Here is a 14,935-nt window from a genome sequence, read left to right on the forward strand (position 1 = left end):
CTTTAGATATCAGGTTGAAAAAGCTTGTGGAGGAACGGGAATGCTTGCTGGAACAGGTAACCAGCTTTTTACTACTTCACGGATTCCTGGACCCACGACTTCCCCATCGCCACTTCTTCCTTCTCGGCAACCCCCTGTGTCGTGCCTGCAAGTAATTAGCGAGTCAGCCAGTGTTTGTGAAAATGAGCCACTAGGGCATCCCAAGTCCTAGCAGGCCCGGTGCGGGCATCTGCCGGCCTGGAGAACTGGCTTCGGCACGTGCTGTGGAGCTGCTCGCTAAGGAGGACCGTAGGAGGCCTCGGCCGAGCCACACGAGCAGTCGGCCCCGTGATCCCTCCGCCGTCAGCACCCGGGCCGGCAGGTATTTCCTGGCTGTGCCTAACCCGGGTATCCTAACTATGGCTTCTCTTTGCCGTCCTCTCCCAGACTTCCGTGCTGTTCCTGTCATTCCACAGAGCCTCAGTTCTCACATTTTCCTCATACGCTTGTGTGACTCTCAAACTTATTTTTTTTTTATTTGACAGATAGAGTTAGACAGTGAGAGAGTCAGAGAGAAAGGTCTTCCTTCTGTTGGTTCATCCCCGAAATGGCCACTACAGCCAGAGCTATGCCAGGAGCCAGGTGCTTCTTCCTGGTCTCCCATGCGGGTGCAGGTGCCCAAGCACTTGGGCCATCCTCCACTGCACTCCCGGGCCACAGCAGAGAGCTGGACTGGAAGAGGGGCAACCGGGACTAGAACCCGGAACCCATATGGGATGCCGGCGCCACGGGCAGAGGATTAACCAAGTGAGCCACGGCGCCGGCGCCAACAACTCTCAAACTTCTGATGGAGACGCTCTCAAAGTGGGATAAAGCACAGGACAGCATGGGAGGGGGCTCTTCCCGGGCCCGTGGTCTGTGAGAAACGCGCGTCCGTGGTGACTCCACGCTCCCCGAACAGCACACAGCGCTCGTGTTCAGTTAGGGGTCTGTGTGCTCGCGTGTGTGGGGAAGGCAGGCAGGGGACCACCTCGAGAATGTCCCCTGGAGAGGGAGTCACGCAGGGAAAGCCCTGGGCGGGCACTGGTGCCACCGTGGCTGTGCCTGATGCCCGGTGCATTCCCACGGGGGCTGGCAGCCGCCTCTGAGCAGACCCACAACTCTGAGAAAGCGCACGGTTTTGCTGGGGATTTCACCCCAACACTTCTCCGAGTGGCTCCTGGTTCCCGGGGAACAAATGCAAGGCAGTAGCACGCTGATTTGCTAACTCCAATAAGACGTCCGAGGCAGCTGACGTGGGCTCTCTGCGAGTCCAAGAAGTCCTTCAACTGTGATACAACTTTTCACCCAAAGGTGCAAAATAACTCATGTCCGATACTGTAAAAATAACTCATTTTAATTCACCGGATCCCCTGCGACTTCCCGAGAAGAATCCTGATAGGCAGGAGGCTTTTACTTACTTACTTTTTTTTTTTTTTTTTTTTTGAGAGGTAGAGTTACAGACAGTGAGAGGGAGAAACAGAGAGAAAGGACTTCCCCTTCTGTTGGTTCACTCCCCAATGGCCGCAATGGCCAGAGCTACGCCTATCTGAAGCCAGGAGCCAGGAGCCTCCTCCTGGTCTCCCACGTGGGTGTGGGGGTCCAAGCACTTGGGCCATCTTCCGCTGCTTTCCCAGGCCAGCAGAGAGCTGGATCGGAAGTGGAGCAGCTGAGACTCGAACTGGCGTCCATATAGGATGCTGGCACCGCAGGCAGAGGATTAACCTGCACCATGGCGCTGGCCCCCCATATTCTTTATTATGGGGGAGCGACTCCCCATCTGGAAGGTGGTGTGCGGGGAGTGGAACCTTCTACCACACGTCCGTGTGCCAACTCAGGCGTCCCCTGTGTGCCTGGAACCCTAGGGACGGATCAGACCTGCGGGGGGCGTGGTTTACTTTCCCTTTCCGATGGGCTCTGCGCTCAGCCGCTCACTCGCGCTTTCCCCGGTGGGGTTTTCAGATTCAGAGGCTCAAAGGGCAGCTGGAGGAGAAGCAGAAGATCAGCAAGCCGGACACCCTGCGCTCGGAGGACAGCGTCTTGGAGAACGGGGCGGACGTGCACGTCCTGGACCTACAAAGTAAACGGCAGCTCCCAGGGGGAAGCGAGACCCTCCCGCCTGCTCTTCTCGGCCTGTGCTCGGGGAAACAGCCGGGCGGCACGTGGCCGGTCCTCCCCTGCCTGTCGCCAGAGCCCTTGACCACAGAAGCACAGAGATGTCCTTGAAGGGGACAAGCAAGGATGTGCAGGGGGCAGAACCAGGGTGTCCCAGGCCAGGAACAGAACGGGGGGCCCCCAAGCGTGCCTCAGGTCGCCACCCTGCAAAGTGCCAAGAGGACCACGCTGACCGCTGGGCGCTCCGGCAGCAATCCTGCCATCTGCCGATGGTGTGGGAAAACGGAAGGGGGCAGCAAGCTAAAAATGGGCTGAAGGGGGTTAATTAACTTACTTTTTTTAAAAAAAGATTTATGTATTTATTTGGAAGGGAGAGAGAGGTCTTCCGTCTGCTCGTTCACTCCCCAAACAGCCACAGCGGCTGGGGCCGGGCCAGGCCAAAGCCAGGAGCCTGGAACTCCATCCAGGTCTCCCACGTGGGTGGCAGGGGCCCATGGATTGGGCCATCTCGGCCACTTTCCCAATTGCATCAACAGGGAGCTGGATCGGAAGTGGAGCAGCCGGCACTGGAACCGGCGCCTATCGGATGCCAGCATCGCAGGCAGCAGCTTCACCCCCTGTGCGGCAAATCTGGCCCAAGGGAGACTAATGTACAGCATCTCCCTGGCCTGCCGCTTCTTGGTCTCCACTCACAGGCACTGTCGGCCGGGCCCAGACCCCCGTTCCCGGCCTGGAATCCGGCACAGCGCCCTCTGTTCTCAGCCCTTGCAAGCTATGGCGCCCCGGGTCAGCACTTTGAGCTTGGCCAGAAACCCTGAAGCAAAGGCTCGGTTCCCAGGGATCAGTGCTGTTTTAACATTTCAACAGCCCCAGAGCTCACCATGTTTCCTTCTCTCCCAACCTTTAGGGGATGCCAACAGACAGATCAGCGACCTCAAATTTAAACTTGCAAAATCCGAGCAAGAGATAACGGCATTAGAACAGAATGTACGTGAGACTCGGTCAGCCGCGGCCGGCGGCTCAGCTGACGACTGACACGTCCTTGGCTAAGAATAGCCCGGAGGGCCAGGGCCCAGGGCAGACAGAGGGTCCCCAGGGGGCTACGTGAAGGCAGCCAGCCCTCCCGCCCCAGAGGGACCAGGAGTGGGGGTGAGGTTAGGACTGCGCTGCTGTGGCAGCTGCTGGTCCTCGGGTGTGGCCGGTGTGGCTGGGAGTTCTTAGAAAATGTTGTTCTTGAGAAATAATCCAGTTACTTAAAAAGCACAGCTCGCGGGGGCAGGCTCTCCCAGGGGGTCTCAGCCCTGCTCCCCAGGTAGGGGGGCTCTCCCAGGGTCTCAGCCCTCTCCCCAGGCAGGCGGGCTCTCGGGGGGCCTAGCTCTGCTCCCCAGGCAGGCAGGCTCTCCCAGGGGGCCCAGCCCTGCTCCCCAGGCAGGTGGGCTCTCCCGGGGGGGTCTCAGCCCTGCTCCCCAGGCAGGTGGGCTCTCCCAGGGTCTCAGCCCTCTCCCCAGGCAGGCGGGCTCTCCTGGCTCCAGACCCCCGGGCCCTCTGGCCACGGGCACGCTTTGTCCTTGGGCAGTCTGTGTGACTGTGGGCAGCTGGAATGTTGGGATTTTTATGGAAACAAAAATGAGTGTGGCTGGCCTAGGCAGCGCTGGGCTGGGCGAGGCATGGTGTTGGTCCCAGAACCCCAGTGCACGCTGCTCCTGTGTTGCGTCTCAGAACCCTGGCTGGGGAAGGCCAGCCCAGAGCCACTGCCTCCTGGTGCCCTCGTTCCTCCACGTCCCCTTTACTAACAGCAGTGCCATGAGGGATAGGAGAGAGCAGACACAGGAGAGCCCCTCGCGGGCCAGGCTCCGAGAGCAGGGAGTCCCTGTGGGCTGGTCCCCAGGCTGTGTCATGATCGGGGCGAGGTGGAGCCTCCCTCCGTGAAGCCGCGCCCCGTGACCTGATGAAGCGGCGGGGGAAGAGGACAGGCTGTGCGATTACACCTGCAGCTCTTACACCTGCGGCTCTTCCCCTCAGGTAATAAGGTTAGAGAGTCAAGTGTCGCGCTACAAGTCTGCTGCTGAAAACGCCGAAAAACTAGAAGATGAACTCAAGGCAGAGAAGCGGAAGCTCCAACGAGAGGTAAATCCTGAGGCTGTCCCGGGGGAGAGGGGCGAAGGCGTCCCCGTAGAGGGCACACCAGAGGGGGGATTTAGCACAGGCGGCCGCCACCAGGCCCGGCACCGTGGGATCATCCAGACCCCACCCCCACCCCGGGGAATCACACATCAGCCCACCAGGGGCTCAGGGACGGCACCATTGCTGCCATCATTCAGTTCAGCCATGGTTCACACTGGTCCATCCGTCTGCATCGTTAAGTACTGAGGTAAAGGAGAAGCCAGGCCTCTTACCTCCATGTAGCCTGGGTCCTGCTGGGTGAGCCTGCGGGACAACCCAGGAGAAATGGGCTGGAGCCTGCTGGAGACAGCAGGGGGCGGGGCCCAGGACTGAGTGCCCTGGGGAGCTGTTCTCTGGCCACCTGCTGGGCGTCTTAACTGACCATTCGACAGGTGTTTACAGCTCGGGCTGGGTGCTGGGGCTCATCACAGCCCCACCTGTTTCCGCATTGACCTGTGCTCATATCTGACAGACGCCGCAGATTCGAGCCTTGGGGGTCCAACTCTCTTGTTTCTTACTCCTGAGGCTCGCTCAGGGCCGTCCCTTCTTGTATTTGGGTACCGTGAGGGTACGCTGGATGTTTTCTTAGAGAATACCCCAGGCCTGACCTGGGGAAGCTTCCCTCGAGAGGGCTTGCTCCCGCCTCTGTGAGTGGGGTAGGGGAGGTGCTCGGGCCTCAGGACCCCAGCGAGGCACCTTAGACTCCGCCTGGGACCCACTGCTCCACAGCCGCACGGCTGCGTATCCCACCGGGGGGCACCTGCACCCCTGCGTCTCCTACAAGCCCCGCCCCCGGCCCCCAGAGCTCACGGCCTTTCCTCTCTGTTCCAGCTGCGATCCGCCCTGGATAAAACAGAAGAACTCGAGGTCAGCAACGGGCACTTGGTGAAGCGTCTGGAGAAGATGAAAGCCAATCGGAGCGCGCTCTTGAACCAGCAGTGAACACAGGCTGGGCGCAGGCAGCTGCTGGCGCCTCCCGCACGCGCGCACCGGCCTGCAGGTGCTCCCCGCCTCCTGAGAGCAGAGCCCCGCTCCCCCGGTTCACCCCAGGGAGCCCCAGCAGCCAGCGCGCAGAACCTGCCTGGCGCGATGGGCGCCCTGGGCCGCGGGGGCTGCGTCCACGCCGCCAGCACCCTCTCTCTGACCTGCAGGAGGGTGTGACCCAGAACCGCGAGGCGGACTCGCTGTGCGTGCACGTGTCCTGCCGCAGCGCGCGGGCGGTGTCGCCGTGTGGGGACTCCCGCGGTGGCAGAATCCACGATCCGAGCGACTGTGGCCGTGTCTCCAGTCTACACGTTCCGTGCGAAACACTGTGGAACCACAAGCCATTACCGAGCCAGCTGCTGTCGCCGGAGCAAGGGCGGTCTAGACATAAAGTGGCCTTAAGCAGACTCTCTCGGGCAACTCATGACGCTTTTATAGGAGTTTTTGCATCCCTCCCGTCCCGAGGAGACTTCCAGGGAAACTGGGGGGTAGCTTCTCTAGAACAGCTTTCCATTGCGTTATTTAACCCTCGTATTTGGAATTGAAGTTGTTAACTTCTTTTAAAGAATGTCCTGTTAGAAAAATTAAAAAATGAAATCTTACCAGACTTCGGCAGTGTGGCTCAGTCCTTTAGGATCGATCCTGTAGGACGATCTTGAGTTCCTCGTGAGTTGCTCTATGTGTTTGGGTCATTATTTTATTTTCTTTTTAAGCATATCGGATCAGGTTGTTTTTCTTTCCATGTTTTTATTTATTTATTTATTTATTTTTAAAAAAGGTCTAATCACAGAATCGGTGCACTCAGGATAAAAGGTAAATGGAGGCCAGAGCCCGGCACAGAGACGGCAGGGACGCGGTCGGGGCAGGGGCCGCGGGCCTGGTGCTCGCTGGGCCCAGCGTGGAGGCGGCAGGGTGGAGGTCGGGGCAGGGGCCGCGGGCCTGGTGCTCGCTGGCCTTTGTGTCCTGTTTCACACGGGGCTTTTCGGGCAAGGAGACGCCAAGACGGTGGCACTCAGAACCAGCCGTGTGGTGAGGGAGGGCGGGGCTTAGGGTGCTGTGGCGCCACAGGTCTCGGCCGTCCCCGGCGCTGCGTGGCTCCTGGGCACACGAGGCTGCGTTTCCTTAGGTGCCAGGCACCGCGTCGCCTCCTGCAGAGGACATTGCGGCAGGCACGGACACGCGGGGAGCCGCAGGCACGGATACGCGGGGAGCCGCAGACACGGACACACGGGGAGCCACAGGCACGGACACGCGGAGAGCCGCAGGCACGGACACACTGGGAGACACGGACATGGACACGCGGGGAGCGGCAGACATGGACACGCGGGGAGCGGCAGACACAGACACGTGGGGAGCAGCAGGCAAGGACACGCGGGGAGCCGCAGGCACGGACACACTGGGAGACACGGACACGCGGGGAGCCGCAGGCACGGACACGTGGGGAGCGGCAGACACGGACACGCGGGGAGCCGCAGGCACGGACACGTGGGGAGCGGCAGACACGGACACGCGGGGAGCCGCAGGCACGGACACGCGGGGAGACGCGGACACGGACACGCGGGGAGCGGCAGACACGGACACGCGGGGAGCCGCAGGCACGGACACGCGAGGAGACACGGACATGCGGGGAGCCGCAGGCACGGACATGCAGGGAGCGGCAGACATGGACACGCGGGGAGCCGCAGGCACGGACACGCGGGGAGCGGCAGACACGGACACGCGGGGAGCCACAGGCACGGACACGCGGGGAGACACGGACACGCGGGGAGCCGCAGGCACGGACATGCGGGGAGCAGCAGACATGGACACGCGGGGAGCCGCAGGCACGGACACGCGGGGAGCGGCAGGCACGGACACGCGGGCCACCGTGGGCCTGCACGGGCGAGCACGCCACAGGTGCCCCGTGATCGGGGGAAAAGGACGGAAACAGGCGGAGTCCCTCCTGGACGCTCTGCTGACCCCAGGGTGCTCATGGCCCACGGGGCAGGAGTCTCCCCGTTGAGGCTGCTTCCACAACATTGTCGGATCACGCAGAACCCACGCGTGTGTAGATCATGGATGACAGTGAGCTGCACGGACCCTGCCGCCCTCAGGTCTCATGGCACAGCCCCCTCGGGGGTAGATGTGGTGGTCAAGTCCACTGGCCCAGGGATACTGATGGCCTGCTGCCTCCCGGCTGCCCCGTGGAAGGCTACACAGGGACCGCTCCCAGGTGCCAGGCCCTTGGTCTCCACCTCTCACGCACGTCACGTCCCGCTCCTGCCCCACGGGAAGCTAGAGCCCTCGAATTCGTTTCATGGACTCAAACTTTTCCCGCAGCTGTAGCTCCTGGGCATCTGTTCTCGGCTGCTTGTGTCCTACAACCCAGCGCTTCAAAGGCTCAGCACCGCCGCTGTCCCAAGCCGGGCTGGTGGGTGGGAGTGGCTGACCCACGCCCCGAGCACCAACCCCATGCCAGAACCCCACCCCTAGTTGTCATTCAGAACCACTGCTGGAGAAGAAAAGAGACGACCCCGAAGACCTGAGTCAGGACCCACAAGCTTTTTAGAAATGGGACACAGAAGGGACCGCTCCAAAGACCTCATCGCTGGATGACGTCATCCAAGAGAGGCCGCTCACGTTGTGTCCCGTGTGCTCCTGCCTGAACGGTTTCTGTTGACGCCTCTGTCACTATTCAGCAAATACAGATGTCTGCTGGCACAGTGCTGAGAACACCGGGTGAATGCCCGCTTCTGGGAGGCCGTGGTCTCCAGGGAGAGAAAGCCACACACACACACACACACACACACCCCACGAGCAGGGCCAGAGGCAGTGGGCTGGGGAAGTGCCAGCCGTGAGCTACTTCCGGTTTTTCGGATTGGCACACGCGTCGTGGTGCTCTGTAAATGACGCAGGCCAGGTGTGGCACACGTGTTCCACACTCGTGCTTGTCTGGGTGTTCACGGGTGACAGAGCTGGTGTCTGCTGCCCTGTGTTGCCCCTTGCATCTGCAGCCACATTTTGGGAGCGCCTGATCCTGGTGCTGAGCATGCTGGGAACAGAGAATCCTAGCACGGGGCTCAGGGGCCTCCAGGCCCAAGTTCCCACCCAGCTTCAACCACTCATGGCTGGACCCCAGCCTCGCACTTGACACCCCTGCTGTCCACTTGCGGTGTGGGCCTCTGTGTTGGCCCCTCCCCCCACGGCCCCTTGCTCGCCTCTTCCTGTCTCTGCCAGAACAGCCCAGCTCAGCACACCTGCTGGGAGGCCCCTCCCCAGGCCCAGGAGCTCTCAATGCCACTTCCGGTGGGCAGGAGCAGTCTCAAAGGAGGCGGCTCTCGGGGCTGTGTGTTTCCACCCCCACCGGGGCACCTGAGTCCCCCTACCTCTGCCTCCTGAGGACAGTGCCCGTGTCTGAGTCTCGGTGGAACCTGCAGCTCAGGTGTGCTGGGCTCTTCCCCACGGGAGCTCTCCTGTCTCCCTCCTGCAGCCACCCCCACGCCCACGCCAGGGAAAGGCCACCTCGGCTTCACCCTCTGGCCGGCTTGGATTTCCTTACTTGGATTTTCTTTTAATTTTTATTTAGCTCTGTTTTATCTGAAAGGCAGAGAGAGAGAGAGAGAGAGAGAGAGAGAGCGAGCTTCCATCTACTGGTTCACTCCTCCAATGTCCACAACAGCCAGGGCCAAACTCAAGAACTGGGAACTCCATCTGGGTCTCCCATGCGGGAGGCAGGGATGCGAGTGCTTGCGCCATCGTCTGCTGCCCACCAGGGGGCGCACCGGAAGGAAGCTGGATTGGAAGAGCAGCCGGACTCAAACCAGGGAGCATCGGACATATGAGCACACGCCTGCCCTGCCTCAGATTTTCTTAGTCTGCCTGGAACATTGTGGCCACGATGAGCGGCTGTTCTTCGCCCACGGTGGCAAATGTCATCTTAAGACAAAGGAGCGTGATATTTGCCTTTAACGATATTTAAATCCAACAGCTTTGCAAATTGAGATTTGGAGCGAGGGTTTGGCACGGCAGCGAAGGCACCTGCTGGGAGCTCGGTGGCCACACTGGGGTGGCCGGGTCTGGGTCCCAGCTCCCCGCTCTCGGGCATTCTGGGCGGCAGCAGCTGATGAGTCGAGTAGCCGAGCCCCTGCCACCCGTGTGGGAGACCCGGACGGAGTGCCGGGCTCCCGGCTTTGACCTGGCCCAGACCCGGCTGTTGCAGGCGTTTGGAGAGTGACCCAGCAGATGTGTGATCTCTGCCTGTCTCTCGCATTTTAATAAATAAGAAATAAATATGTTAAAAATGATATAAAATAGAGGCCACTGTGGCATAGCAGGTTAAGCCACCATCCGCAGCGCTGGCAACCCACATCAGCACCGGTTTGATTCCCAGCTGCTCCACTTCCCACCCAGCCCCCTGTTGATGCACCTGGAAAAGCAGCGGAAGACGGCCCAGGTCCTTGGGCCCTGCAGCTGTGTGGGAGACCTGGAATAAGCTCCTGGCTCCTGGCTTTGACCTGGCCCAGCCCTATTGGTTGCAGCCATTTGGGCAGTGAACCAGTGAATGGAAGATGTCTCTGTCTCTCTGTCTGTAACTCTGACTTCCAAATAAATAAATACATCTTTAAGAGTATATAAAATATAAAAATCTACGTGTAAGAATGCGAAAGTGTTCAGTAATCCAGGAAATGTCAATCAAAACTGCTGTGAGACATCCCCCCACCCTGATTCCCATGGCTTTTAGTCGATAAGAGAAAAAGAACCAAATGCCCCCAGCGGAGGAGGAAGGAGCTCTTGCCTGCTGCTGGCGGGAGGCAGGTTAGCCCAGCCATCACGGGGTCCTCTGGGTGCTTCTCAGAACACTGGAAATAGATCCGTGTGATCCACCGTCCACCGGGGGTGTGCATCAGGGCAAATGGGATCAGCATATCAAAGCGGTCTCTGCACCCCACGTCCACTCAAGCCAAGACAGAATCAGCCAGACGCCCTCACTGGGTGAAGGAAGACCAGGCGGGAGGTGCAGAGCACCAGGGAGCCGCGCACGTGGAAAGAACGTGCCAGGCGCGGAAAGACCAAGACGCAGGTTCTCAGCCATAGAGGAAGTGTGGGGGGAGGGGAAGGCCAGACCATGGGCACCGAGATCCGATTTCACTCGAGAAACCCGCTCTCAGTGGCTGGGTGTCTGCAGCTCCCAGAAAGATCTAGAAGATCGAAGGGCACAAGGCTCTCGACACGACATGGCGAGAGTTCCTGGAGATGGAAATGTGCGTACCCTGCCTTACGTGACACTGCTCACACGTGTCGAGTCGGACTGCACTCCATAAAGATGTGCAGTTATCCTATGTCGATAAAAATACTCGACCCAGGGGCGGGTGTCTGGCATAGCAGCTAAAACGTCACCCGCAATGGCCATGTCCCCACGTTTGCACCTGGCTCCACCCCCAGTTCCAGCCTCTTGCAATTGAGCACCTGGGGACCAGGGGACGGTCAAGTCCTTGGGTCCCTGCCGCCCACATGGGAGGCCTGGATGGAGCTCCCAACTCCTGGCTTCGGCCCGTCCAGCCTCCACTCTTGTGGGCATTTGGGGAGTAAACCAGGGGTGGGCGCTCTCTCCTGTCTCTGTGCCTCACAGATAACTACTTTTTTAAATGTTTAATTGACGACAATGACAATTGACAGCCTAGAAAAGTCTAGATCCAGTTTCAGCCAGAGGCTACGAGAGAGCAGGACAACACTGGCCCCCTCGTGGCCATGCAGGCTCCGTGTGGGGGTCACACAGACAGAAGCTGGCGACTTCTTTACACTGACTCTAAGAAGATCAGCCCCTACAGTGCTGCCCCACGGGCCACAACCTGCCACGCTGACACACCAGGAAAACACGGGCAGACACGCATGTAGACGCACTAATGTCATAGTGGCAAGGCAGGTTTGAAAGCAAAACATGGGAGAAAATCTGATTTCGATCCGCCGAGTCTGCTGTGTCACAGCTCGGAAAACACAGCGCGAAACAAGAAGCTGGCGGGGGAGGCATCATTGCCAGAATCCACGTTGGCACCAGGGGTCCCTGCCTCGTAGAAGCAGATCTCTATTAGAATTTTTAAGAATATATTTATTTTTACCCTAGACACCTTTGCTTGTGTGTGTGTGTGTTCGTGTGTGCACACACGTGTGCCATGACCATCAGGAATGATGACACAGATTCTCTGGAAGGTGGCCTCTCTGGACTGTTAGAATTCACTATTCACCAGGCTCCAGGGAGACAACGGTTCCATCCCCGTGGGGACACAGACAATAAATCTGTGAACGATCAGGAGATAAGATTCTGGACGATGAAAAGATGAGAGTGGGGGCGGCCTCGCGGGGCAGCAGGCTAAGCCGCCACCTGCAACACCAGCACCCACATGGGCACCACCTGTTCTAGTCCCGGCTGCTCCACTTCCCATCCAGCTCCCCGCTAATGCACCTTGGAAAGCAGCAGAGGATGGGCCAAGTGCTGGAGCCCCTGCAGCCACGTGGGAGCCGCAGATGCAGTTCCAGGCTCCTGGCCTGGCCATTGTAGCCACTTGGGGAGTGAACCGGCAGTGGAAGGTCTGTCTCTCCCTCCCTCCCTCCCTCCCTCTCTCTCTCTCTCTCTCTCTCCCTCCCTCTGTCTCTCCCTCTCTCTCTCTCTAACTCTGCCTTTCAAATAAATAATCTTTTTTTAAAATTTTTTTATTTATTTTTTTTGACAGGCAGAGTGGACAGTGAGAGAGAGAGACAGAGAGAAAGGTCTTCCTTTTTGCCGTTGGTTCACCCTCCAATGGCCGCCGCGGTTGGTGCGCTGCGGCCGGCGCACCGCGCTGATCCGATGGCAGGAGCCAGGTGCTTCTCCTGGTCTCCCATGGGGTTCAGGGCCCAAGCACTTGGGCCATCCTCCACTGCACTCCCTGGACACAGCAGGGAGCTGACCTGGAAGAGGGGCAACCGGGACAGAATCTGGCACCCCAACCGGGACTAGAACCTGGTGTGCCGGCGCCGCAAGGCGGAGGATTAGCCTAGTGAGCCACAGCGCCGGCCAAATAATCTTTTTTTAAAAAGTAAATAATAGCCTGAAACCTGAAGGATTAAAAGTCCCATCCATTATCTGGCTAGAGCAGCACTGACCTAAAGAAACACAGCAGGAGCCACATACGTCATCTAGAATTTCCTAGTAGCTTCATTAAAAAAAGCATTTTGATATTTACTTCAATATACCCGAATTATCATTTTTATTGTATAATAAACATTTTTAAATTATCAGTGAGATGTTTTACATTCTCTAATGCAAATTTTTTTAAAAAGATTTATTTATTTATTTGAAAGTCAGAGTTACACAGAGAGAGGAGAGAGAGAGAGAGAGAGAGAGAGGTCTTCCATCTGCTGGTTCACTCCCCAGATGGCCGCAACGGCCGGAGCTGCGCCGATCCAAAGCCAGGAGTCAGGAGCCTCCTCCCGGTCTCCCACGTGGGTGCAGGGGCCCAAGGACCTGGGCCATCTTCCACCGCTATCCTGGGCCACAGCAGAGAGCTGGACAGGAAGTGGAGCGGCTGGGTCTCGAACCAGCACCCACATGGGATGCCAGCGCTTCAGGCCAGGGTGTTAACCCACTGCGCCACAGCGCCAGCCCTATAGCAAAATTTTAAAGCCAGTATATATTTTACATGTGTAGCACACTTCAGTTAAATGAGACATTTTCATCATAAATGCTTGATCTGTGTTTAGAGTTCATAAAATTTATAGGTGAAAAGGTAGATTCTCAGGCTTGAGTTTTTCCCAACATAGTTAGACATTTTCCAATAATTGAATTGAATGCCAATCATTCCCCACCAGTAATTGCACACATGTTGACAACACTGGCTCGTCTTCTTAGGCCCTGGTTAGGATTTCAGGTAAAACCTATCCGCTTCAGGCCGGCGCCGTGGCTCAATAGGCTAATCCTCCGCCTAGCGGCGCCTGCACACCAGGTTCTAGTCCTGGTCGGGGCACCGATCCTGTCCTGGTTGCCCCTCTTCCAGGCCAGCTCTCTGCTGTGGCCCGGGAGTGCAGTGGAGGATGGCCCAAGTTCTTGGGCCCTGCACCCGCATGGGAGACCAGGAGAAGCACCTGGCTCCTGCCATCGGATCGGCGCGGTGCGCTGGCTGCATCGCGCCAACCACGGCGGCCATTGGAGTGTGAACCAACGGCAAAAAGGAAGACCTTTCTCTCTCTCTCTCACTGTCCACTCTGCCTGTCAAAAAAAAAAAACCTATCAGCTTCCACACGACGTCAAGGTAAGTGAATTCACCAGCTCACGTTGACTTGGGATTAACACCAAATTCTAGATAAACTGAAAAACAACTATAAATTCATCAACAAAATTTTATTCACACGTTTATGAATTTTCCTCACATGTTTCTTATAGTTTTTGCAACTGATTTCCCTAAGTGTGGACCACATGAAAACCTTACGTATAATGGTTCTTAAGTTATTATTGATTTGTCACTTGAAAAGTTTTCTTACCAACATACCCCCCTCGTACCTACTCCCACTGCACACAGGGTCTTGGAGCTTCAGATGTAGCTCACTCACATCTAAGGTGACGTTGTCTAAGGTGACATTGTCGCAAGACGAGTGGCAGGAGGAGACGTGGCTCCCGGTGCTCAGGTCTGCGTGCAGAACTGGCACAGCCCTGGCATCACGGCTGGCATAGCCCCGGCATCACAGCCGTCTGCTCCAGCTCTCTCTTGTCACAGCCTCGTGCCCCAGCTGTGTCACAGCCTCTCAGTGTTGGGTCACACCTTCTCCTCTCTGCTGGTTCATCCATTGCAGGCATCTGTGCTACAGCTCTCTGTGTCACAGCTCTCCCTGTCACAGCTCTGTCACAGCTCCCTGTCACAGCTCTCCCTGTCACAGCTCCCTGTCACAGCTCTCCCTGTCACAGCTCTCTCCCTGTCACAGCTCTCTCCCTGTCACAGCTCTCCCTGTCACAGCTCTCCCTGTCACAGCTCTCTCTCTCTCTGTGTGTGTGTGTGTGTGTGTCACAGCTCTCTGTGTCACAGCTCTCTCTCTCCCTGTCACAGCTCTCTGTGTCACAGCTCTCCCTGTCACAGCTCTCTCTCTCTGTGTGTGTGTGTCACAGCTCTCTGTGTCACAGCTCTCCCTGTCACAGCTCTCTGTGTCACAGCTCTCCCTGTCACAGCTCTCTCTCTCTCTCTCTCTGTGTGTGTGTGTGTCACAGCTCTCTGTGTCACAGCTCTGTCACAGCTCTCTGTGTCACAGCTCTCCCTGTCACAGCTCTCTCTCTCTCTCTCTCTCTCTGTGTGTCACAGCTCTCTGTGTCACAGCTCTCCCTGTCACAGCTCTCTCTCTCTCTCTCTGTGTGTGTGTGTCACAGCTCTCTGTGTCACAGCTCTCTCTCTCCCTGTCACAGCTCTCTGTGTCACAGCTCTCCCTGTCACAGCTCTCTCTCTCTCTCTCTCTCTCTCTCTCTCTCTCTCTCTCTCTCTCTCTTTCTCTGTCACAGCTCTCTCTCTGTGTGTCATAGCTCGCTCTCTCTCTCTCTCTCTCTGTCACAGCTCTCTCTCTCTGTGTGTCATAGCTCTCTCTCTCTCTCTCTCTGTCACAGCTCTCTCTCTGTCACAGCTCTCTCTCTCTCTCTCTCTCTCTGTCACAGCTCTCTCTC

The 14,935-nt window shown here is 57.9% G+C and overlaps 1 protein-coding gene across 18 annotated transcripts in view; it reads left to right on the forward strand.

Moving 5' to 3' along the window:
- Window positions 1-5,880, forward strand: part of LRRFIP1 (LRR binding FLII interacting protein 1) — a 122,119-nt gene extending 116,239 nt beyond the window's left edge. For 15 of the 18 annotated variants that reach the window (XR_009866035.1, XR_009866057.1, XR_009866039.1 and 12 more), the window contains one exon: window positions 7-56. Coding sequence is in view for 3 of the 18 variants with exons in the window: in XM_062193868.1 (XP_062049852.1) it covers window positions 7-56; window positions 1,981-2,098; window positions 3,041-3,120; window positions 4,156-4,260; window positions 5,128-5,238 (464 nt within the window). In the remaining 15 variants the exon portion in view is untranslated. Of the gene's footprint in view, window positions 1-6; window positions 57-1,980; window positions 2,099-3,040; window positions 3,121-4,155; window positions 4,261-5,127 lie in introns of those variants that run through there. The other 3 variants (XM_062193868.1, XM_062193870.1, XM_062193869.1) reach the window with 1 other exon arrangement.
- Window positions 5,881-14,935: the final 9,055 nt, after the last annotated feature.

This window comes from Lepus europaeus, chromosome 1, assembly GCF_033115175.1.
Source record: "Lepus europaeus isolate LE1 chromosome 1, mLepTim1.pri, whole genome shotgun sequence".
In the NCBI taxonomy this organism is placed as follows: Eukaryota; Metazoa; Chordata; class Mammalia; order Lagomorpha; family Leporidae; genus Lepus; species Lepus europaeus.